General features: G+C 36.0%; 2 protein-coding genes and 1 pseudogene across 16 annotated transcripts in view; 2 read left to right on the top strand and 1 right to left on the bottom strand.

Annotated features, from left to right (window-relative positions):
* Positions 1-21,895, bottom strand: part of KIAA0586 (KIAA0586 ortholog) — a 93,407-nt gene extending 71,512 nt beyond the window's left edge. For 4 of the 11 annotated variants that reach the window (XM_036010421.1, XM_036010409.1, XM_028505631.2 and 1 more), the window contains exons 1-9: positions 21,032-21,893; positions 20,065-20,135; positions 17,422-17,491; positions 16,416-16,485; positions 9,523-9,697; positions 8,536-8,757; positions 6,390-6,543; positions 3,834-4,001; positions 2,587-2,710 (exon numbers count right to left, since the gene is read on the bottom strand). In XM_036010421.1, the coding sequence (XP_035866314.1) occupies positions 2,587-2,710; positions 3,834-4,001; positions 6,390-6,543; positions 8,536-8,757; positions 9,523-9,697; positions 16,416-16,485; positions 17,422-17,491; positions 20,065-20,135; positions 21,032-21,287 (1,310 nt within the window). In that variant the 5' untranslated portion in view covers positions 21,288-21,893. Of the gene's footprint in view, positions 1-2,586; positions 2,711-3,833; positions 4,002-6,389; positions 6,544-8,535; positions 8,758-9,522; positions 9,698-16,415; positions 16,486-17,421; positions 17,492-20,064; positions 20,988-21,031 lie in introns of those variants that run through there. The other 7 variants (XM_028505640.2, XM_028505632.2, XR_004899565.1 and 4 more) reach the window with 5 other exon arrangements.
* On the top strand, positions 4,144-4,448 carry LOC114491586 (annotated as a pseudogene).
* Positions 21,896-21,984: 89 nt separating the features above from the next.
* Positions 21,985-24,583, top strand: part of TIMM9 (translocase of inner mitochondrial membrane 9) — an 18,459-nt gene continuing 15,860 nt past the window's right edge. For 2 of the 5 annotated variants that reach the window (XM_028505647.2, XM_028505646.2), the window contains exons 1-2: positions 21,985-22,137; positions 22,358-22,544. The gene's annotated coding sequence lies outside the window, so the exon portion shown is untranslated. Of the gene's footprint in view, positions 22,138-22,357; positions 22,545-24,186; positions 24,381-24,583 lie in introns of those variants that run through there. The other 3 variants (XM_036010457.1, XM_028505648.2, XM_028505650.2) reach the window with 3 other exon arrangements.

Here is a 24,583-nt window from a genome sequence, read left to right as displayed (position 1 = left end):
TGGAGTTGAAAGCACAATAACTGAAATGTAAAATTCACTAGGCAGACTAAACAGTGTACTTGAGCTGACAAAAGAAAGGATCTGTAAACTTAAAGATAAATTAACTGAGATTATCCAGACTGAAAAACAAAGAAGAAAAAAAAGAATGAAAGGAAATTAAGAGCCTCAGAGAATTGTGGGACATTAGCAAGTATACCAAAATACAACATAGTTCTAGGACAGAAGAGAAAGGTCATGTGTATCATTTCACTATATAAGAAAATAATGGTCCAAACTCCCCAAATTCAGCGAATATTAATCCACTCATCAAAAAGCTCAACTAACTTCAAGTAGAATGATCTCAGAGATCCATACTTAGACACATCATAGTCAAACTGTCAAAAGCCTAAGACAAAGGAAGAATCTTGAAAGCAGCAAGACAAAAATGCTTCATCATATACAAAGGTTCCTCAGTAAGATTAACACTTTACTTCTCATCATAAACCACAGAGTCCAGAAGGCAGTCAGATGACATTTTCAAAGCATTGAAAGAAAAAGAAACTCAACCAAAAATTCTATATCCAGAAAACCTATTCTTCAGAAATTAAAAAAAGAAAGAAATTAAGACATTTCTAGATAAACAAACTGAGAGAATTCATCACTAGCAAATCTACCCTACATGAAATACTAGAGGAAATCCCTCAGAATGGAATAAAAGGGCAGTAGGCACTAACTTGAATCCATGTAAAGAAATAAAGAGTACTGGTAAAGGTTAACTTATAAAGGTAAAATGAAAGTATAAAATACAATTTTATTTATAACCTTTTTCTTCTCCTATCCAATTTAAAGGACAACTACAGCTCTGGCTGGTGTGGCTCTGGCTGGTGTGGCTCACTGGCCTGCAAATCAGAGGGTCACCAGTTCAATTCCCAGTTAGGGCACATGTCTGGGTTGTGGGCCAGGCCCCCAGTAGGGGGCACATGAGAGGCAACCACACATTGATGTTTCGCTCCCTCTCATTCTCTCTCCCCTTCCCCTCTAAAAACTAAATAAAATCTTTATACCATAAAATAAAATAAAAGACAACTTCATAAAGCAATAATTACCAAACTGTACAGAAGGGTTTATAAAGATGTAATTTGTAAGATAATAATAGCAAAAAGAAAGGGGGAGGAAATAAAGCTATACTGGAGCAAAATTTTTGAATCCTATTGGATTAGTATTAATCCTAACTAGATTGTTTTAATTTAAAAGTTAATTGTAATCCCTATAGTAACCACTAAGAAAATAACTCAAAAAATACAGTAAACAAAACAAAGGAATTAAAATGTTATGCTAGAAAATACCTATTTAATACAAAAGAAGCCTTTATGTTGGAAAGGTGAAATAAAAGAAGACCTCAGACATACAGAAACATATAGCACATGGCAGACATAAACCTTACTGTATCAATAATTACATTAAATATGAATGGACTAAAATGTATTGGGTTGGCCAAAAAGTTTGTTTAGTATTTTCCCAGAAGATGGCTCTAGTAGTGCTTATTTATCTTTAACTTCATTGAAAACAATTTTGTTAGATTGTATTGTGACAGCTGTCATATCAGTGTGCATTTAAAAACTTTTTTTAATCAAAATTGGTGAATTTTTGTGCAGCCATTTTAATACTGAGGATGGAAGAAGATATGCACCATTTTCAGCATGTTACGCCTTATTATTTTAAGAAAGGTAAAAACTCAACTGAAATGCAAAAAAAAAAAAAAAAAGATTTGTGCAGTGTATGGAGAAGGTGCTGTGACTCACTGAACATGTCAAAAGTGGTCTGAGAAGTTTCTTGGTACTACTGACATTTTGGCCAAATTATTCTTTGCTGTGGGGCTGTCTTATGCACTGGAAGATGTTTAGCAGCACCCCTGGCCTCTACCCACTAGAAGACAAAAGCAGGAGATAGCCAACATACTCAAAATATCCAAATCAACAAAGTTATTGGTGAAAATGAAAAATGTGTCTTTTATTTTACAGAAAAAACGCCGTAAGAACTTTTTGGCCAAACTAATACAATTTCTCCACATGACATTACTCAGAATATGGCTCATTTAGTTTTTATCACTACTGTTTTTATTACATTCAAGATAAATAAATAAAATTATGATGGCCTAGATTTATTTGATTTAAAATGTTTTTCATGTAAAATTTCAAACACACATCAAAGCAGAAAGAATACTGTAATGACTTACATATATACCCTTATTTAACCACAGTGATCACTAACTCCTGGCTGCCTTCGTTTCATTTATACTTCCAACCCTGTTTCCTATACTCTACCATGGATTATTTTTGAAGCAAATCTAAGATACCATTTCATCAGAAATGAGTAACATGCATTCATTAGAAATTAATGATCTGCATTTTGAGAAAATTAGGTATGTTCATTTTGTAACTACATTATAGAAATGGGGGAAGATACGTTAACAGCAGAATACAGCAACTAGATCTAAGATAATTTTAAAAAGCAGTGTTGAAAATTTATTAAGATTCTTAAAGAAATTTTAGAAATGTGAACAAAGCTCTATAAAATCTAGCTTTTATTCCAATCTCTTGTTTTTACCTGTCTCTCCTCTCAGGATTCCAACTTATTTTTGACCTACTTAGTGAGGTTTTGTCTGAAGATTCACTTATTCTTGTCAAAGAATCTTGATTATTCAAAATTTGTTCCAATAGTCTTATGGTTCCTATAATAAGAGAAATACAGTATCATTTTTCAAGTACTACTTCATTCATCTTTTTTATACCATCTCACACATTTATACTAAATAAGCTTCTTATGGTGATGATCAACTCAATTCACTCTGTGATGTAGGTTATAAATATACTTATCAAATTAAACTAAATTTTATAACTCATGAAAACTATGGGTATAAGTTTAGGCCTGAATTTATTTCCATTACAGAAAAAATGAATTTGAAAGAAAAGTTTTTCTTCATAGCAACTATTAGTTGAATCTTCTCTTTAGCCTCATCTTTAATGAAACTACATAACTTTTATGTAGTGAATTTGGTTTTTAAAACATTTTATTTTTTAAATTCCTTAAAACTCTTTAAATGTGTCCAAGACAAGACTTAAATGCATTTAAAGAGTACCAAGAATTGCCCTGGCTGGTATGGCTCAGGTTGGAGCATCATCCCCACAGACCAAGAGCTCACGGGTTTGATTCCCATCAGGGCACAGACACAGGATATAGGTTCCATCTTGAGTCAGGGTACATATAAGAAGGCAACCAATTGATGTTCCTCTCTCACACTGATGTTTCCCTCTGCGTGTGTCTCTCTGTCCCTTCCTTCCTCCCTCTCTCTAAAATCATTGAAAAAATGTCCTTGGGTAAGGATTTTCAAAAAAAATTAAATAATTCCAAGAATAAAAGCTTATACTTAACATTTTCACTTACTTTTACTAGAAGGACTATAGTTAAGGGTCTTAATTATTTCAGGTCAAAGTTAATTAATATATGAACACTTTTTCCAACTGAACACAGTAATTAATGTTAAATTTCTGAGTTATATTATTGAAATTCATACCTAAAAACATAAGAAAACATTCTCTAAAACGATCAGTAAAGCATTATTTTTTATTTATTAAAAGCAAAATTTGTTCATTAAAGGTTTAAGTAATAACCTGTAGAAGACAATCATAATATAATCATAGTGTATATCTCTAACTCCTTCTACAAAGAATCTAAAGAAGTTTGATTTGCCCAGGACCATCTAAAGAAAAATATTAAAAACAGAGGGCCCATTTTAGTTGCTATGATATAGGTCTAATAAAAGTAGTGTATGCTAATAATAATTGCTTTATTACCTGTATGACCTGATATTTCCATATTTTCTTTTTCTTCCACAGGATTTTCCTTCTTTGGTATTTTATCATCCTTTGAAACAGGTATAGGAGCAAACCTGCGAGGTGCTGGTGTCTCCAAAGGAGATTTCTGCTTATCAAAACCTGTATCTTCAACCTCTCTTGAAAGTACTTCAAAAGAAAATAAATTTTACTCTTTAAAAAACTATAAATTATAGAATGTTATTCTTCCCCATATTTTAAAAATAAAACCAAAAGTATACAGGACATACAAATTATTACCAAGTATAAAAAATAACTTTATCCAGAGTGGCTTCAGGGGGGTCTTTAGGAGTCAGCAGCATGGCAGAAGACATCAAGACCAAAATCAAGAACTACAAGACTGCCCCTTTTGATAGCCGTTTCCCCAACCAGAACCAGACCAGAAACTGTTGGCAGAACTACCTGGACTTTCACCGCTGTGAGAAGGCAATGACTGCTAAAAGGGGTGATATTTCCGTGTGCTAATGGTACCAGCATGTGTATAAGTCCCTTTGCCCCGTATTCTGGGTGTCGGCCTGGGATGACCACCGGGCAGAAGGCAGATTTCCTGGGAAGATCTGAACTGGCTGCTCCCAAACTGTCCTCTGTCTTCTATCCTTCTCCCAGGGTGGTGAATGGGGACCTGGGTATATCCCACCCTGGGATCCTGAATCCTGGCTTAACTAACAATAAATACTTGTTGGAATAGTGAAAAATAAATAAATAAATAAATAACTTTATCCTCACTAGAAATCAAAAGAAATACAGATATTTCATACTTACAGCTAATAAATAAAACAAATCAATATGGTATTGTTCAGCGCTAAGCTATGATGGAAGCAGCATAACCAGACACTGCTCGTGGTAATAAAAACTAATAAGACCATCTGGCACTAGGCATAGGAAGTACTAAACTCAACAGAGTATCTTTTAGTCATTAAAAGTTAATACTATGAAAATAATTATGTAAATATGAGAAATACTTTTGGTATGCTAATAAAAAAGCAGTATCACCCTGGCTGGTATGGCTCACTGGATTTACCAGTAGCCTGAGAAGCAAAGGGTCGCCCATTGAAGTCCCAGTCAGGGCTCATGCCTGGGCTGTGCGCCAGGTCCCCAGTAGGGGGCACATGAGGCAACTACATATTGATGTTTCTTTCCCTCTCCTCTCTCCCTTCCCCTCTGTCTAAAAAGGAATAAACAAACTCTTTGGAAAAAAAAGAAAAGAAGCAGTATGAAGTTATATTTATGCTACAACTACAAGGACATAAAAATGTTGTATGCCCACAAAAAAATCAGAGAAAAATAGTTTAATTTAAATTTTTAATTTGCCCATTTAAAAAAATTTTGTTACTGTCACTAAAATACACACAAAAAAATAATTCTGCATATAATCAATAAAACAAACATCTTTTTCCTTTAAAATTCAAATCTGAAGATAACAGAATTATGAACAACTAATTCTCCACAAATGAGTGTAAAACAAGTGTCTACTTCTGCCCTAGCTGGCGTATCTTAGTGGATTGAGTGCAGGCTGCGAACCAAAGCATTGCAGGTTCGATTACCAATCAGAGCACATGCCTGAGTTGCAGGCCATGACCCCCAGCAACCACACATTGATGTTTCTCTCTCTTTCTCCCTCCCTTCCCTCTCTAAAAACAAATAAATAAAATCTTAAAAAAACAAAACAAAACAAGTGTCTACTTCTATAGACAGTACATGGCTGGGTCCTAATGAAATCTTAGTTCTGGAAGTAGCTCTGACACTTTTACTGTTGAAGCCAGATGACCTTGACCAGGCAAGTCATAACATTTCTGTGCTTCATCTTCCTACCCTCACAACTTAAAAATTGACTCATTACTCCCCAGTAGTTTTGTAAGGACTGCTCATTTATTGTAAAACATAAAGCACCTAACAACTGTAAGGAATCTTTAATATGTATGTACTACAATAATGTTCTAACAAATCAAATGCTGTGGATATTGTACCACATGGATCTGTGTATCATTAAAGGGATAACGCTTGATTCTCACTAATTTATTATTCAAATATCAATAATTTGGAACACACTTATTCATTTATTTTAAATTCCAAAGGCTTAATACACACAGGCTATGTATTCTTGTTATTATAAAGAAATTTTAAAAATCCCATTAAGACAGACAAACTTACATTATTAATTCTTTGGAACTACTTAGAAGTAGTTTATAATTATATCAGGTGGTTTCTCTTCTAACAACTTTAAGAAAAATAGTAAATATTCTGTTTGTGAGAGAACTGGAGAATTGATTATGTTTGATACTAAATAAGTAAAATAAAATGTTTCTAAATTTATAAGTGCTTCTGACAATATATAAAGTTTATTAATTTAAAACCATAAAGTAGGACATAATCAAATTTCCAAATGACCTGAAAATTACATGACTTACAAAAAGAACTAATTTTATAAAACAAAGACATGACCAACAACCTAATAATACACCACAAAGGAAATTTATAGCTGACATTTTTAATTCAGAAAGAACTGCCTATTTTTACCTTGTCTGGAGCCAAGTGTGTTGTGTGAAGATAAATCACTGCCACCAAGATTAGAATAGTCTGGTTTTACAGAAGAGTTTTCCACTGCTCTAGGAGGAGGCACAGTGACAGGCGGCAAACTGCTAGTCTTGAGTGCAGCACTAATGAAATGAGTCTAGAAGAAAATTATTTTATTAATTTCAAATATTATTTGAAAGGGTTAGATGACAAAATGCGTTGAGATTTATTACAGGACTTAAAACAATTCATAAGGTTTAATAAACAATGAAAATACGTACATTGCACACAACCACCCACCGTGACAGCGATGCCACAAGGACAGAGTATCCCACAGGCCTGGAGGCAGCCTGGCTCTGTGGTGTGACCTTGATCATTTTATTTAACCATTCTTAACCTCAGTTTCTTCCTTTCTAATTCAGAGATGGCTCAGGGGGCACTGCTACAGGCTAGGAGATGACCTCTACTTCAACCATATAACTTAAAACCAAAACATCTCATCTTTTATATTCTGAATGATTTTGTTTAAAATAAAGTATTAAAAACCATTTCTTTCAAGCACTCAAACAGCAGCCATACTTAGGAACAGCAATAATATATGTGCTTATGTATAGGTGGAAACTACAGTGCTGACTGTTTTCAGCACTATTTGTTAAAATATCTGAAATGTGTAAGTATTTTACCTAATAAAACTGATTTCAAAAGAGTTTTATGTCATGTAAAAAAAACCCTAAAAATATTCACAGTTTCACAGAATTCTTATGAATGTGTAGCGATCTCACTACATAAAACAGATGAGAGAGACTCAATAAATTTCAATTCATTAAGCATTTATGAACTACCAATAAACCTAGTATGTCATTGACAGGTCAACTGTCTCTGTAATTATAAGCTTTATAAATAAAACAACTGAATTAGCAAAGATTCCAATTCTTCCAAAATCAGAAAGCCGATAAATTATGGGTTTATTAATGGAAGGATGGATGAATGGCAAACAGACATACGGTAAATAGGACCCTCTCTTTAAGAAATCAAAGTGCCTTCCAAATGTGCCATCTCATTTTGTCCAGAACAAAAATATACAATATTTTCTAGGTAAGGAAATCAAGGCTCAGAGTATAGTTATTTGTAGACTAAGAGAACTCTCAGACCCACTCCCAGACTCTCACTAGATGACATGAGGCACTCAATTTTAGTTAGGCATGGAATGCTTACTAAAACTTTATTTTGTATGCCTATAATAATTCCAATAAAAATACTATCTTAAACCACATGAAAACTCAAGACAAACTCATCAAGAAGTCTTAAAAATTACAGTAGACTAGTGTTTCTGGTACTTTGTGATAATATAAAAAGCTATAATAAATTTATTTTTGTATATTCTTCTAAATATAATATTTAAATTTAATTTTTTAAGTTTTAAAGTTGCACATTAATTAGAAAAAAGTATATTAAAACCAATGCAGTTATAATGCTGGTCATTTACTCATTTGATAATAATAAAATATATAATAATAATAGTAATCATAATAATAAAGTACACTGAGTACCTGAATGCTGGGTGCTATCCCAGGACCTGGAAATTCCACAAGAAATAAGAAACTATACTATTGGCTTTTTGTGAGGATAACTTCCTTTTATAATAGCTCAGTGCCTCATATTCAAAGACACTAAACAGAAGCAAAATGTATACTGAGTGGTTCTCACCCAAAGGTGTGCATCAGAATGCTTAGAGAGCTTTCAATCCCCAGACCCCATCTGAGACCTGTGGTCTCAGCATCTCTGAGAGGTACAGCATGTGTATGTATCTTTATAAAGTTCTCTAAGTGACGGCGATGCACATTCCCAGGCTAAGCGACACTGATGTAAAAAATAATCACAATGTGAAATAGCACTTTTAAAATGGTGTGAGGAGACATATCACAAAAGCAGAAGCCAACTATAACGAGAGGTCTTACAGAACTACTGACATTTGAACTAAAATGTGCAGAGTTTTCCACATAGAGGGAAAAAATGATGAACAAGCAATCATTGTTTAAGAACTAAAATTGTTACAACCTAATAAACTATTGCAATAATCAATGAGTATTAGCTTAGAGATCCAAATGCTAAAAGACCATGGAATACATGCTGGCCTTGTTATCGATACCTGAATATCTATTTGTTGTTGCTGTAGTTTTTCAAGATGCCTAATGTGCTGCTCCATAAACACATTCATTTGCTTCTCATGATCATGACAGTGTCGCTTCTCATGTTTGTCCTGAATGTTTGCTTGCTGCTCTGTGACACGTTGTAACTGCTTATCAGTCTCCTGTAACTTATTCAGTAATTCTGTAACAGAATTGACCTTTGCTTCCAAATCACTCTGTACCTAAGACAATAAAAATATCAAAAGATATCAAAACTATGGTCAATCACTGGAAAGGTTATTTAAAAGTAATTGGTATTGAGAAATGATCAAACCAGATTTTTACCATCTAAATCTGATGATTTAATGTCTTTATTCTTACAATCACAGAAATAAAAGGCACAACATAGCTATCCTTAAGTAGATCTTTTCTCTCATAAAAAAAATACCAGATCTGCCACACAAGTCTTATAATGCCAGAAATAAAAGTACTTAAATGGAAATTTAAAAGAAGGAAATAACAAAACAAAGTAGCTTTTGATATTTTACAAATCTCAGGCTGTGTTAGGTCAGCAGCCTGGCATTCCAATCCTGGCTCTGCCACCCAGTAACTCTGCAACTTGCTGCTGCTCTGACCTGCTTCTCAGTTTTCCCAGTCACAAACTGAGGGGGTTGGCAGGGATGATTTCTAAGGTTGCTGTTGCTCTAAAATAAGAATAGTAGAGTATCCCAGGTTGCCCAGGACTGCAAGGTTCCTGAGATGAGATCTTTTCATCACTAAAACCAGGGGTTAGCACTGGGATCTCTAGTATTTTCATAGCAACCAGGGGGAAGTCTCACAACTCCTGGAAGGCAATATACCAGCACAAACAAAAATTTTTCAAATTCAGAGCAACTAGAATGTCCCTAACCTAGAGTTGAACACAATCATTTCTAGAATCAGTTCCTAAAAATATTTCTGCATTTTACAAAGTAGTTAGGAATGAATATCTGAGAGGAAAAATATACCTTTATCAGAGGAGCTGCTGTTGCAATTGCGGCAGCAGTTGCTGCAGCCACAGTTGTAGCTGAATCGATGCAACTGGGTGAAGTTCTAGTCTCCTGAGCAACAGCGTCCTTTTCTGTGCCTGCATCCTCTAAAAGCTGTACCTTTACTTCCTTAAAAATAGGCATGCTTTGAGCTCTGTAAATAAAAAGGGAACAAAAATATATTCAGTAAGATACCTTGAACCATTTCAAGAAATATATACAGTGGTAATCTGCTAACAGTGGGTTTTCTTGTTTTTTTTAAAAGTAAATCACCTGGTTTTCCTAATCAGCATCTTTTCAGGCATTTGGTTATTGAAATCTATAAAGGCTCAGGTAAAGAAATAAGACACTTCCTTGAAGGCAGTGATATAAGACACACATGAAAAAGACATGGGCACAATAACAAAGATACATAATCAAGAAGTGCAAATTTAAAACAATGCAGAAAAGGCTCTAAGAATTCAAGTACCAAGTTTTATTCCCATAGGAATAACCCAAGGAAGATTGTTAAACTGCTGAGTTTTTTTGAATTGTAGCACCTTTAGCTTTAATTTTTCAAATATCACACAATTTCTTAAAACAGGCCCAAAACACAGACTATTAAACAGCCTGAATTAAAGATGAGCCCACCAAGTTTGGCTTCCCGGCAGCTGGGAAAATAGCACTTGAGAGGGGGAAAGAGAACATCCTGGGGTGGGCTCAGACCACCAACCTTCCAGTGAACAGTGAGCATGTTGACTGCACCCCAGTACACTTGAAACCTATATAATTTTATTAACCAATGTCACCCCGATAAATTTAATTAAAAATGAATAAAAATGAGCCCTGGCTGGTGTAGCTCAGTGGATTGAGCGCAGGCTGGGAACCATACTGTCGCAGGTTCGATTCCCAGCCAGGGTACATGCCTGGGTTGTAGGCCGTGACCCCCAGCAACCGCGCATTGATGTTTCTCTCTCTCTCTCTCTCTTTCTCCCTCCCTTTCCTCTCTAAAAACAAATAAAAAAATCTTTTAAAAAATGAATGAATAAATAAATAAATAAAAATGAGTCCAGCAAATTATATACATATTTGCAATAAGGTATTTAACTAAATACTAAAAATAAAAGACTGGTCAATTTCACTCTATTGGCCTGAACAAGACAATGAAATAAACCACTGACAAAACTGAGGAGCCCCTAATAAAAGAATCTAAGTAAAATCAGTGGGAATGCACTCCATCCCCAGCAGCTGGATTTTCCCCCTGGATTTTTAAAGGCACAGAGCAGCTCTCCAACTTACTCGTCTTCGATATTTCCTCATTTCTTCTAAGAGCATCACTTTCCTGTCTCAAAATTATGAAGTTATCTTGACTTCACTATCCTCCGCTTATCCTTCTCATACCTACCTGAGTCATCAGGCTGTGTCAATTATTCCATCACAAGTGCCGGAATAGAGTCATAGAATTATAAAAGCGGGGAGGCAGGGCAGTGAGCCAATCGGCCATCTATCCTGATTTCCCCATTTTACAGATGAAGAACTAGTAACGGCACTCAGGGCCCAACTCCCAGAGACCTTCCCAGAACACCTAGCCTTCTCCCTCAGAACGGCACTTCTCTCTTATTCTCCCTCTCCAGTAAAACATTTCATCACCTTTTGCCAACTGTTCTCATTCTTCTAGTTTTTACTTGCTTAAAAACTTCCCACACACATTTCTCCACCATTCAAAAATCTAAAATTATTCCTTATAGGCAACTGAATAAACTGATTTCTCCTGGCTGGCCTTCCACCTACTCCATGCTCTGGCCCTGCCCTTGCTTCCTAGATATACCTCCCATTACTTCACAAAAGAACTCTAGAGTCACGCTCCTCACTTACTACACCACACCATTCCACAGCTGACTCCTTGCTTTTTGTCACTCTGTTCTCTCAGTTTTCTTCCACCCACTTATTATAACCTTCTCCTTTAAGATCCAATGTCAGCCTTACCTTTTAAAATAAACTTGTCCTTATAACACTTCCTCTTGATCTCTCCCTTAACTCCTTTTGCATTTACTGCTTACATCACACAATTGATACCTGACAGTCAGCCATGCTAGGGTTTAAATGTCTGTACAGGATGGTTTAATAATATAGTGAATGCAGTGCTCTTTCCTATAAGTTCCAATCACTGATTCCTCCATTTATGTACATATTTTCTCCCAACTAAGTTCTAAGTAACCTAGGGTGAGGGCAAGGAAGGAGACTTCTTTTATGCCAAACAGCAACTAACAAAGAACTAAGCACATAGCAAGCACTCCATATACATATATTTAACTGAGTGCTATGTTAAGAAAATGTAATTCAGATATTCCCTCTCATTTCTGTGTGAATTCTGAGTATAACTTACCCTTTAAGATCTCTCATTCTAAATTAACAGGCTAACTGACCAACAAGAGAAATAACATTATAACGGTAGACATCAACTTCTTTTTAAAACATTTTATTTATTTATTTTTAGAGAGAGGGGAGGGAGGGAGAAAGAGAACGAGAGAAAGAACCATTGATTAGTTGCCTCTTGCACACCCCCAACTGAGGACCTGGCTTGTAACCCAGGCACATGTCCTGATCAGAAATTGAACCAGCAACCTTTCGGTGTGTAGGCCAACGCTCAATCCACTGAGCCACACCAGCCTGGGATAGACATCAACTTCTTTATAGGCTTTTAAATTTTATTTTTTCCAATTATCAAATTAATAAATACTCAATGTAGCAAATGTAAAAAGCTTCTAAGTGTAAAAAACTGGAAAATACACATAACTCTCCCATTCAGAAGACATCACCATATCTTGCCATGTATAACGCTCCCCTTTTGCCCAAATTTCTGAGAGAAAAACAAGGATGCGCATTATACATGTGTTAATGATTGCATACCATGGGTATAATAATCCCATGCATAATGCACACAAAAATGTGGGTGTGCATTATACACAGCAAAATACGTCTTTCCTACTAGTATTTTTTAAAATCTTTTTTCTTCATTCCTAAATCCTGAATCTGGCAATTACCCCAATAATTTGCTGAAACTTCTCTCACCAAGGTCACCAGTAAGTCTTGCTCAATTCAATGGTCACTTTTCAGTCCTTATCTTTTTTTTACCTCTGAGTAGCATATCAGACTTAGAACCTCTTTGCCCTCGGCTTTGTTAACACCATATCCCTTATGACTCTGGACAAACTTTCTGAATACCAATCAATAGCTACCTTGCTATCTCTGCATATCTCTTAAGAGTTTTGGTTTCTTCAGTCCTATCCTATGCCATCTTTCTTCTCACCCTCACACTCTTGAGTCACACCAACCATTTCCAGAGTTTGGACTACCATTTACATACTGATGACTGTGCATATGGATTTCTAGCTTAGATCCCTTTTATAAACTTGACCTTTATATTCAATTTCCTACCAGACATTTTTCACCTGTACAAGGTCTATCTGGAAAAAGTCCAGCCATTGTTACTATAATGAGAATGGTTTGCACCACACTGATATAACCTGGCAGCCAAGGAGAGTGGACTGGAATGCACATGCATGAATAATGACAACCTCACTGTACTAGTCAGTGGGGCAGTAGACATCTTTGAGTGAGCAAGTGTACTGTGTGGCTGTCATACTCAAAATGAGTGAGCAATGATTCTGCATCAAATTTTGTGTGAAGCTTGCAGCTATGGGCAACTGGTGATTGATTGGCAGCTTCACCATGACAACACATCCACTCATGCATCATGTCTCATGCAGAGTTTTTTGGTGAAACATCAAATCATCCATGTGACTCAGCACCCCGCCCCCCACAGCCAAGACTTGGAGCCCTGTGACTTCTGGCTTTTCCCAAAACTAAAATCACCTTTGAAAGGGAAGGGATTTCAGACTGTCCATGAGATTCAGGAAAACATGATGGGACAGCTGATAGCAACTGAGAGAACTGTGAGGTCCCAAAGTGCCTACTCTGAAAGGGACTGAGGCATCTTTGTCCTATGCACAGTGTTTCTTATATCTTGTATCTTCTTCAATAAATGTCTCTTTTTCATGTTACATGGCTGGATGCCTTCTGGACAGACCTTGTATGTCTCATAGGTCCCTGCCCATATCCAAAATGAAATTTATTCCTCCAAGGATTTTTTCTCAAGAGTTCCCTTTCTCAATGACTAATACTAATAACCATGTACTTACAAAAGCCAGAAATCTCGATCCGTCAATTCCTGTCAATTCTATCTCCAAATTATCTTCCAACTCTGTCTACTCCTCTCCGACAAAACATGATTCCCACCTTCATTCCACCACTGCTCAATGTATTCAGGACTAATCTAACCTACCTCTCAAAGAGATACCTGAAAAACGTATAGCCAATTGGGTTCCTATACTACAGTCCAGCCCATTTCCAATCTGTTCTTTGATATAACTACCTGAGTGAGCCTTTAAAATTTTTAAAAGATTTGCCATCTTTCTTAAAGTTCAAACTCCTTAAAGGAGTTCATAATCTGGCCCCTTGCTTACCTATGCAGACTCATTTTAGAACATTTTCCCTAGTTCTAGACATTCTGGCCAGACTCTTCAATCCTAAACGTCTCTAGTCTATTACCTTTTATTATTATAGCTTTGGAGCATATTATGCTACCAAATAAGGCAAATTTTCCATCATTCCATTTTTATTTCTCCAAAATTAGCTGTTTTTAACTCTGTATTCTATATGTATCCATTCTTAACTGTCTGTATATACATTCTCAACTGCATGTCCTTCTAGGTAAATTTTAGAATCACTTTGCCAAATTCCATTTACCATTTAAAAAAAAAAATCAATATAGCCCTGGCTGGCGTAGCTCAGTGGATTGAGCACGGGCTGTGAACCAAAGTGTCACAGGTTTGATTCCCAGTCAGGGTACATGCCTGGGTTGTAGGCCATGACCCCCAGCAACCGCACATTGATGTTTCTCTCTCTCTCTCTATCTCCCTCCCTTCCCTCTCTAAAAATAAATAAATAAAATCTTTTTTAAAAAATCAATATAGACTACAGAGAAATTTATTTCTGCCAACATAATTAAAACGTCTTTTAACCCAACATAATTCTGATTCAACTATTATTCTCCACATTTGCAATTGTCTTCTCAAAAGCCCTTCCTACACGTTTTCCCTTTATTAAAAAAAGCCCTGGCTGGTGTGGCCCAGTGGATTGAGCGTGGGCTGCAAACCAAAGGGTTGCTGGTTCCATGCCCAGTCAGAGCACATGCCTGGGTTGCGGGCCAGGTCCCCAGTTTGGTCCACATGAGAGACAATCACACACTAATGTTTCTCTCCCTTTCTTCCTCCCTTCTCCTCTCCCTAAAATAAATAAATAAATAAAATCTTTAAAAAATTGTATTTAAAAAAAAATTCTGTTCATTTATCCTGAAATGGGGAGATAACTACTGTCTGTCAGCAGATAAGAGCAGTGTTCACAGTTACCTCTTACTGTCTGCTGGTTTATGAAAACTTCTCCCTCTCAGATCTGTAAGTTCTGAGAAGTCTAAGAGATTTCAGTTCAGAGAGTTCTGACTTAAAGGCAGTAGATAAACTCCCTATTGTAGTGACAAGCAGACACTACACTGGAGCACAGCTAGATAAAAGTGGTAATCCCTTTCTGTCTGAGTTGGAGGAAGTAATCCACAATTTTTAGTTCAAGTACAAAATTTAGGAGACTGCACTACCCCTCATGCCCTTTTCTTATATATTTACAAACCCTAGTATACAATACACTATGCAAATCATTTTCCTAACCACCAAATCACATATTGGGAATTGCTGACTGAACAAATGCAAAGAGGAAAAACATGATGAGGCCAAAGACCAGCTGTGAAACTCTGGCAGGCTCACATCACACCTTTGTAGTTTAGAGATAGTATTTATTCTTGTTAGTCCAATATTTTCCAACTATAGAATGTATACTATGGATAACTAAATGAAAAAGAATAATATCTTTATTTTAGTACTTGCGTATTTATTTTAATTGTATTATTAGAAATAATAATCTCCAAGCTTCAGAACTAATACAAAATTTCCTTCCTGAATAAAGTGAGAGTTCAAAAGTAAAAAATTTTTCCTATATTCCAAAGGTTTTTCCATGCTGCTCTGGGTCAGAAGTAGAATACATTTAGCCTAAGAATATGATTCTCATTCCATCTCCACTAATGACAAAAATAATGAACACTGCCTCCAGAGTAGTGGATGCATTCTTTCATGTTTATCATGGTGCTATTGACAGGGCTGGTTTTGTATTTTACTGGTATCTAAGATAATGTTGAGAGGGAACATTTAGGCAGAATAGCAGCTATGGTCTCCCTTCCCTCCATCCAGATACTAAGCTTGTCCCTTTCCTCAAATCTTGACCAGGAAAAGTCTAAACATCCTTGGATGGTAAATAAGAGGCATGATGTATCTGGAACTACTTGACTACTGCTACAAGCGGTATAGTGATGAGATTAACAGCACAGGCTATATCTATAGCCCGACTGCCTGTGTCTGAATTCCAGCCAAGTGTCTACCTGCTAAGTGACATAGGGAAAAATCAATCTCTTTGTGCCTCAGTTTCCTCATCTGTAAAATTTGGATGGTAATGGGATCTGTTTCATTAGATTTTGTGAGTATTAAAGAAGTTAATTTGCATAAAATACTAGAACAGTACCTCTCCTATAATAACTCTTCACAGCTACTGAATACTTTATATGTGCCAAGTACAATGAAAAATGCTTTATATATATTATCATACAACACATGTTTCACGCATTGCAAAGAAAGTTTTTCCTACACCCAAAGTAAATGAAGCTGATTTTAGAAAACTATACAAAAATACAACAAATGGCCCATCTATTTTCTCTAAGTGAAACTTACTTTTGTTTTAAAACTGCTCTTAGAGCATCTTTCTGTCCCGTGTTGTACTGGGAAATAAAGATATCATTTGCTGCAAAAACAAAACATAAAAATATATTTCAGAGTCCTGAAAATGTGTTAAATTTTAATAAGCTACTCAAAAAAAAACTTTTTAACTAAAAGAATACTTAAGAATTCAGCAATAGGATTTCACAATTTAAAAAGGACAAGACACAAGTGACTAAATAACAAGTCACAGCCTGAGACCTAAGGGGGAAAATTGTATCAAAAACACTTTGGGCCAAATTAGGAGCATTTACTTAACCTCTAAAGAGAAAACTGGTTAAAACAGAGTAAAACTAACTTCTTAAAAAAAGTCATTAAATAAAGTTTCAAAGCACATTTTTAAGCTACTATTTTACCAAAGACTATCTAAAACCTGAAATCAGAATTTATAAACGGGCTTCTAGTACCAAACCTACGCAGTGGTAAAGGTCATAGTAAAATTACCTTTACAATTGCAAACCCTTTACCGAATTTTAGAGATTCTATTAATAGCTTAATTTAGAAGGAAAAACTAATTAAAATAAAAATAAGAAAAAAACTACAAGACTGCTTAATGAATGTCTAAAAATCAATGAATATCTAAAAATATTTAAAATCCTATCCTTATGAAGGAAATTCTGACATGTTACAATGTGGATGAACCATGAAAATATGCCAACTGAAATAAGCCCATCACAGAAGGTCAAATATTGGATGATTCTGTTTAAATGAAGTAGAGTGCAGTTCACAGAGACAGCTTGTGCTCAGAATGGTGGTTGCCAGGGACTAGAGGGAGTGGGGAACGGAGAGCTGGTGTTCCTGCGCAGTAAGGAATTCAGCTGAGGATGATGGAAAGTTCTGTAGATAGATGATGGTGAGAGCTGCATAACAATGTGAAAGCGCTTAATGCCACAAAACTGTATGCTTAAAAATGGTAAATATGGTAAATTTTACAATATGTAACTCAAATTTATCCTTTTACCTTTTTGTCTGCTGTTCTCTTCTGTTTCACCCAAAGGCAATCCTTGTACTGCAACATCTTTAGAAAAACCCTTTAGGATATGAAAGGAAAAAAAATGAAGGGCTAAATAAACTTGACAGTTTATTATTTACCATGTGGCCATTTAATAGCCATGTGACTACTGTTCTGGGAGCACAGGCCTGTGTGCTTTATACACTTAAGTCCCAGCACTGCCTCATTGCTTAAGTACCCTGAAGCTACTCAAGGGTTTGTTGAATGAATTAGTGAACTGTCAGGTAAGTGAGTGAGTAAATTAACAAGCAAGCAACTGTGGCCCTAAAATTCACCTTCATACCCCAATTTGCCACTTCTAGCAGAGAAAATTATGTAACATCTCAGTTGCTACTGTTAAAAGTGAAAATCTGATTCCCAGTGAGTCTAATGGAGTACATAAGGATGGCCAATGCATGGCATAAAATCACAAATTAATCACAGCATTCTTTGTCAGTGAGCTTGTGATCACTGATCTTAGAAGGCTTCCCTATATAGGTCATACCTACTGACAAATAGCTTTCTGTTCACATATGCAACTTCTTCTCTAAGATTCTATTCATTGCTGAGATACCATGACTTTTTAAGTACTAGATTCATTCAACATTGCTAATCATTTGCCTAGACATACCTTTCTTTCCCCTGCTACATCATTAAAGGGAAAGGAGAAAGTTATAAGAGAAAACTGATTCCAGTTATTGGTTGATAACAAGTGTTAACTTCCTAAAAAGAGCCAATGAGATTAACTATCCCAGTAGAAGACATCTGGGAAATTAATATAAAAAAGTCATACAAATTAGTAAGAAAAAGCATAGCACATAAATGTAATTCACAAAAGACTAAATATAGATGACATATACATCAAAAAAATTCTGCTTCATTAATAAAATACAAAATAAAACAATGGGATGCTTTTTACATGTCAAATGGCAAAGATTTTATTTTGCTTAATTTTAATGCTCTGTATTGGTAAAAGTGGGAGAAAATAATTCTACTAATGACCTTGCTGGAGAGAATATATTGGTAAAGTCTTTCTGGAGGCAATTTATAAACATTACAAAAACTGTGCATATCCTTTGATCTGATCATTTTACATCAAGAAATTAATCCTAATGAAATGATACAGGATATACACCAGAATATTCATTACATGGTTGTTTACACTATAAAAAATTAGAGAAAAAAACTTTAATGTCGAATGATAGACATGAACAAAAATTCTGTGAACCCATTAAAAGTTTCTAGAAAAAAAATGACAAAAAATACCCCTAACACTACTTAGTTAGAAAAAATATACTTAATACTACTTAGTTATAAAACAGGATGGTCCCATTTCATAATATATATCCACACACAGAAAAAAAAACCTTCAAAACGTTAACAGTTGTTGATTTTAAGTGTTGGAATTTTTTTATTTTTGTATATTGTGCAATGAATTTTTTTTCAGTCTTTATTTTCCTTCTATACATTTACAAGAATAGCTCCAAACAGGAAAAGGAATACCTTATCTTCTGGGAGTAGGGAGAAATAGGTGTGAATAGGAGCATTTATAAATGTAAACACATCACATTTTCTCATTAAAATAGCATGGCCAACTCAATCCACACTGTAGTCTTAGTACTCATTTATGAAACAAAAACATGATGCAAAGAGATTGCCGTCTGTGTTCATGACAAAATGATAATGAGCTAGGTTTGTTTTGCAGGCATATTTCACATTAGACAAATCTGCACAAAACATGCTGTGAGCCCATGTTAAATGTACTAGAATCCTGCCTGATCATCTTCAGGACAAATGACATCCATTGATCCTCAAATTTATATTACCAGTGTATCCATACATATGGAAAATTATTTAGATAATGAAATTCAAATAGCATTAACAATTAACTAAGGCTTGCTCAAAAAAGAAACCAAAAACACCAACTCCAAGCCTAACCATCAACTCAAGGACCAAGTACAACACATAATTATATATTTTTACTCTGAGTGTTTGATAAAATTGACAAAAGTTTCATTTTAATTCTTAGTTCATCAGCTTCAATTTTCAAAATATTGTGAAGCTCTCTTCTTTATAGACTTGTTAAGTTGATAATATTTATGTCAGCATTATGATTAGTGGTCAGTCTAATTAGACTGTACCATCAAAACACTGTATGTATCATCAAACATTTTCAGCATTATAAGTAAAAAAATTAACATGAAAATTTAATGTTTTTGTTTCTTAAAGACCTCTAAAAAACCCCCACAAAAGACCTCACAATAGTTTGTATGATGTATAATCATACCTCATGTTGTTACCATTCCTTTACCTTTACATAAGTTCTCTGGTTCAGACTATCTTTTCCTTAAATAATAACAGCTTTCTTTTTTTCAGTTATAGTATTTCTCTCTGTGGTCATTATCTTACTGATGTGTATTTTTGATTCTATGGAAGGCCTTCTGGTTAATGTCTCAAACACTAAGTCACAACTGCTGTATGTCAGACATTTTTCTTCATAAGTGAAATTTAAATAAAAACAAGGCCTGTTGCTAATCAAACATAATTTCAGTACACATTATTTGACAATACTGAAAATTTTAATGTGAACATAATTGAGAATCTTTTGCTTACACTTTCTGACACAGGGGAATTTTTTAATGGAGGCTGGTGATAATTTCTAGTAGAAGCTAAGTCTGATGAACCTACCAAAACAAAGAAATCAATTTTAGTGATTTTCAAATCAGAACATTACATTTAAAAACTGTACAAGCATGATTCAAGAACTATAAAGTCCATATTAATGCAAACTTAAATTGGAAGCCATTTTTCATGCAAAAAAACTTAGGAAAACAAAGTTTTTAAGCTCGTATTTTGGGAAATATGGGTCAGTACTGACAATCAAGTGAAATAAATATAAAATGTTTTAAAAGATATCATTACACTGTTAGATGTGGACTAACTAGGACAGAATCACTTGTCCTAAGTAAAATATGTACATAATATAAAAGCCAGATTTAACATGAGGCATATGATATGTACCACCATCCTGCCCCCAAAGCAGCATTATAAAAGCATTTTTGTTTTTGCACATATATTCATTAATTTGATCCTAACAACTACCCGTGAATTGGGTAAGGCACATCTTATCTTCCTTTTCACAGATCTCCTGACAGGTTAAGTGAATTGGAACGTGGAAGCCATCAAATGGCTAAGTTTACTTTTCTACTGTGCCAAACTGGATATCATAATTCAAACACAAGGTAGGGTATTTGGTAAAAAGCCCTAGTGATAAAAATAAGCTCAGCATGCAAGTAAAGTGTGTCTATCACAAATGTGAACATGAACAGTGTACAAAAGCCACACAAAGAAAAAGCACAATAGGAAATGTTCAAGTTTCATTCATTCCATCTGTCCGATACTATTAGATGCGGATTGTGCCTGGCCATTTTCCCAGGGAAAATGGTGGGTTTCACACATCTGTACAAACTAGACATACATTAAAAATCCTCTAAATTTTGAAACACAGAAAAAACTAAATGAAAATAAATATTAAAGATTTCAAACATGAAAACTGGAAACACTATTTGGCATCACATACCACGTAACGTTCCATTCAAGCTAGTTCCCGTTCTAAAAGGAAGACGTTTATTTGCAGACAACGCTGGAGGAACACAGGACGACTGCTCTTTCAGCAAAGCCAAATTATCTCCCTGATTTGGAGAAACTATCTCACGAAGCCTCTTCGCTGGTATTTTAATCTTTTTTTCCTTTTCCGGGCTAACCTCAGGAACTTTCGTATTACTGGTAATAAAACTAGTCTCGCAGTTCTGAATAGAACTTTTTCCTGGGTCCATGAAACTTCAGAACAGCTTTAAGGACTGGGGAGGAGGTGGGATAAGAAGCAAGGCGGGGGAGGGGGTGTGATAGAGAAAACTTGAATTTCAAGTAATTTTGAAATATGCAGTCATCAACTTTTAAAAAGACAACGTCTAAACAGAATATTCGCAAAACTAGACATTTTAATTTCGGTATTTAATCCAGCATAGAGACTAGAGCACCATTTTTACCCATTAATCCCACTCAGTCTACTAATGCACCATGCCAATCAATCTGAAAACGAGGATATCAAGAGAACGGCTGCATGAGCAACAATAACGGTAACAGTACATTCCCCAACCCGAGAGCTGTCGGCAAGGCAAAACCAAACAGATGTGGGGGCGGAGTTAAGATTTGTTGAGAAAAGGGAGCCAAGCGGGTAAAACCCAATTGCTATTTTTTAAAAAACATCACCCACGTAAGAAGCTTAATAGCTTTCTTCTGGAAATGAGTCTCACACAAACCCCCAGTTGCAACCGCCGAACTCATGAATTCACCCCTCCAAGTCTCCAGAACTCCCGAATACCGCACAGCTTTCAAACAACAGCTTCAGTTGCCCGCGGGTCAACACCCACTTCCTTTTAAGCCCGCCCTTTAGATGCAACACGCATGCGCACCTAGAAAATTGTCCGAAACAACCAACCAAAAATCTAAATAGTCTCAGGTGCTCCCCCTATCCCTTTCCGGGCGGAAACAAACGCCCAACGTTAGAGGCTTAAAACAGGTGTGAATTATTTTTTAAGGCAGTACATTGCCCTCCTAGACTTAAACACTGGATAAAACCCGAGAGAGACGCATCGAAGACCTACGGAGCTCCTGACCTAACTGGTAAAACCACTGGCATTGATTAGGGACTGTTTACTGCGTTATTCCTGGAGACCGTTGGGGACTGAAATTAAGTAAATTAGTCTTTCAAAAGTTTCGGCGGATTCGGGTTACTGTTGGCGAGGAAATTAGGAATGGGGAGCTCTATTTGAGGAGATAATCACAAAAATTAATTTCTGGGAATTTTAGAGTTATGGGCTAATATAGGCTTTTTTCTCTAAAGTTCCCTTCGTTATAACGAATCGGCGTCAAAGGGTCTGCGGGCTGCTTGACAACGCTGCTCCCACGTGTTCTTTGCCATCCAGCGGCTGCGCCGCTCGCCGTGACCCCGACCCTCTGCCCCTGGACTCGACTGGCAGCGCAGCCCCCCCAGCCTCGTACTGTTGTCGGAAGCGAGAGCCTGTGCTTAAGTATGGTCTCTTTTCTCTGCCCTGAGAATCCCGGGTTCCCGGGCGGGGGGCGGCAGGCTACGCTCCAGAAAGGTGTCAGGTCTCTGAATGAGGCCGCTGCATATTCGTGGGGCTGTGGAGGGCTGCGGAGCCGGGCAGCGGGTCATCCACCCCCCAGAGCAGGTTTGAGACCTGCCCGGCGACCGTGTCACTGGGGCTAGGGTCGTAATTTGAGGCTCTGAGGCACACCAACCTGGATTTGAGGAGTTGGGGTCTTGTTCTGAGACAGTGAGACTGAGAGGCATCCACGCCTTGACCTTGAGCTAAGAGGCAGGAAGAGTCTCCTTTAACTGAAAAATCTACTCTGGGTACTTACTGCAGGGCCAACATCTTTACCTGATCTCATTTTCAAGGACACACTACTTAGACAATTCCCTTTAGGCGTTTGGAGAGGCTTTAGAAAAGATCAAAGCAAAAAATGTAATCTTATGTAAAAGCTAAGTAACACATTTTATGTTTACATCTCAGCTGTCTGCTTTCATAGAAGAAATCCTAGAATTAAAAAATACCTTAAGGTCTCAGCTTTAGAGAACCTTTTAATTCTTTGCAAATTATGTCTTATTTCAGTTACATTTCCTACTTCATTACTGGGCTCTTAGTACCTGCTTGTTCACAATTTGCTTTATAATATAGGTGAATTAAAAGATAAGATGACAATGTCAGAGCTGTAAGAAACTTTGGAGATGATTTAACTCCCTTATTTTCTAGGTGTACCTTAGATGTGAAAGAAGTCTCTAAGGTGTGAGCATAGGCAGTCTTTACAACCAGTTGAATAATGACTTGAACTGGGTTGAAATCCAAGTAGTCTTGCCCCCATTTAGTCCAGTGTTCATAGGATTATCCTTTAAGACTTGAAGCCAACCTTTAAAACCGGAAGCAGTATACAGTAGTTTTTCAAAAGAATGTTTTGTTCTGATTAATGAGTTACCATTTAATTAGACATAACTTCCTAAGTGTGCTGTAAATAATGTAAAGTAAAGGGACATCTGGTGGAGTCCTATTAAATTCTATCAAGCAAACAAGTTAGTTCAGGTCAATTTAAATATCTGACTATCAAATAAAAGACACTGATAGCTCTGGAGCAAAAAACATGTTTCACAAGATTGTTTTTCTTTTTTGTTATTGTTTTATTGTTAACATTTTAACTTATTTGCTGTCTCTTTTGCACTCTCTATATATACATAGATATAGGTTTTTTTGCTGAACCATTTGCAAGTCAGTTGCAGACATGACCTTTAACCCTAATTTCTTCAGTCTGTTAAACAGCCAGGATAACGTTATCATACCTAAAATGACAACATAGTCAGATTTTCTCCAATTATCTCCAAAATGTCTTTTTTTTTTTTACTTAAAGATGTTTCTTTTTTGATTCAGGATCCAAAGTTCACAATTGTATTTACAAAGTTCACAAAGTTCTCATGACCCTTTTCTTTCCTAACCTAGAACAGTCCTCCAGTCTAGTCTTACAAATTGTCCCATATGATGGATTTTCCTAATTGTTCCCTCATGATCAGAGTCAGACCATCCATTTTTGGCAAGAATACCACATAGGTGAAGCTTTGTCTATTGTGTTTGTGATGCTAGGTATAATCACTTGTTTCAGGTGATGACTGTCTGATCTTTCCGCTATGGAAGGACAGCTTTCCTTTTGTGATAAGTAACCTCTGGAGATGCTCTGACACCATGGATATATCCTGTTTCCCAGCAACCTATCACCCAGTGGTTTTATGATCCATTCATGATCTTTGCCTGAATCACAAGATTACCAATGATCAGTACCAATCATGCAAGTACCAGGTTAGTGATAGAAGCCAAGGACATCAGAAGAATCATTTCACTATTTTAACAGAACTAGAAATTCGGCTCCAGGCCTAGTACCAATCTGCTTACGATTTTTTTTTTTTTTTGGAAAGAGGGAGGACATCTCCCCCATCATATCCTATAGTCTGTTAATTTCTTTTTAATATATATCCAGAAATTTCTGGGAATTGTTTTTCTTC

This window comes from Phyllostomus discolor, chromosome 1 (genome assembly GCF_004126475.2).
Source record: "Phyllostomus discolor isolate MPI-MPIP mPhyDis1 chromosome 1, mPhyDis1.pri.v3, whole genome shotgun sequence".
Classification (NCBI taxonomy): Eukaryota; Metazoa; Chordata; class Mammalia; order Chiroptera; family Phyllostomidae; genus Phyllostomus; species Phyllostomus discolor.
Note: the sequence above shows the minus strand (reverse complement) of the source record. Positions and strands in the feature narration are given on the sequence as shown.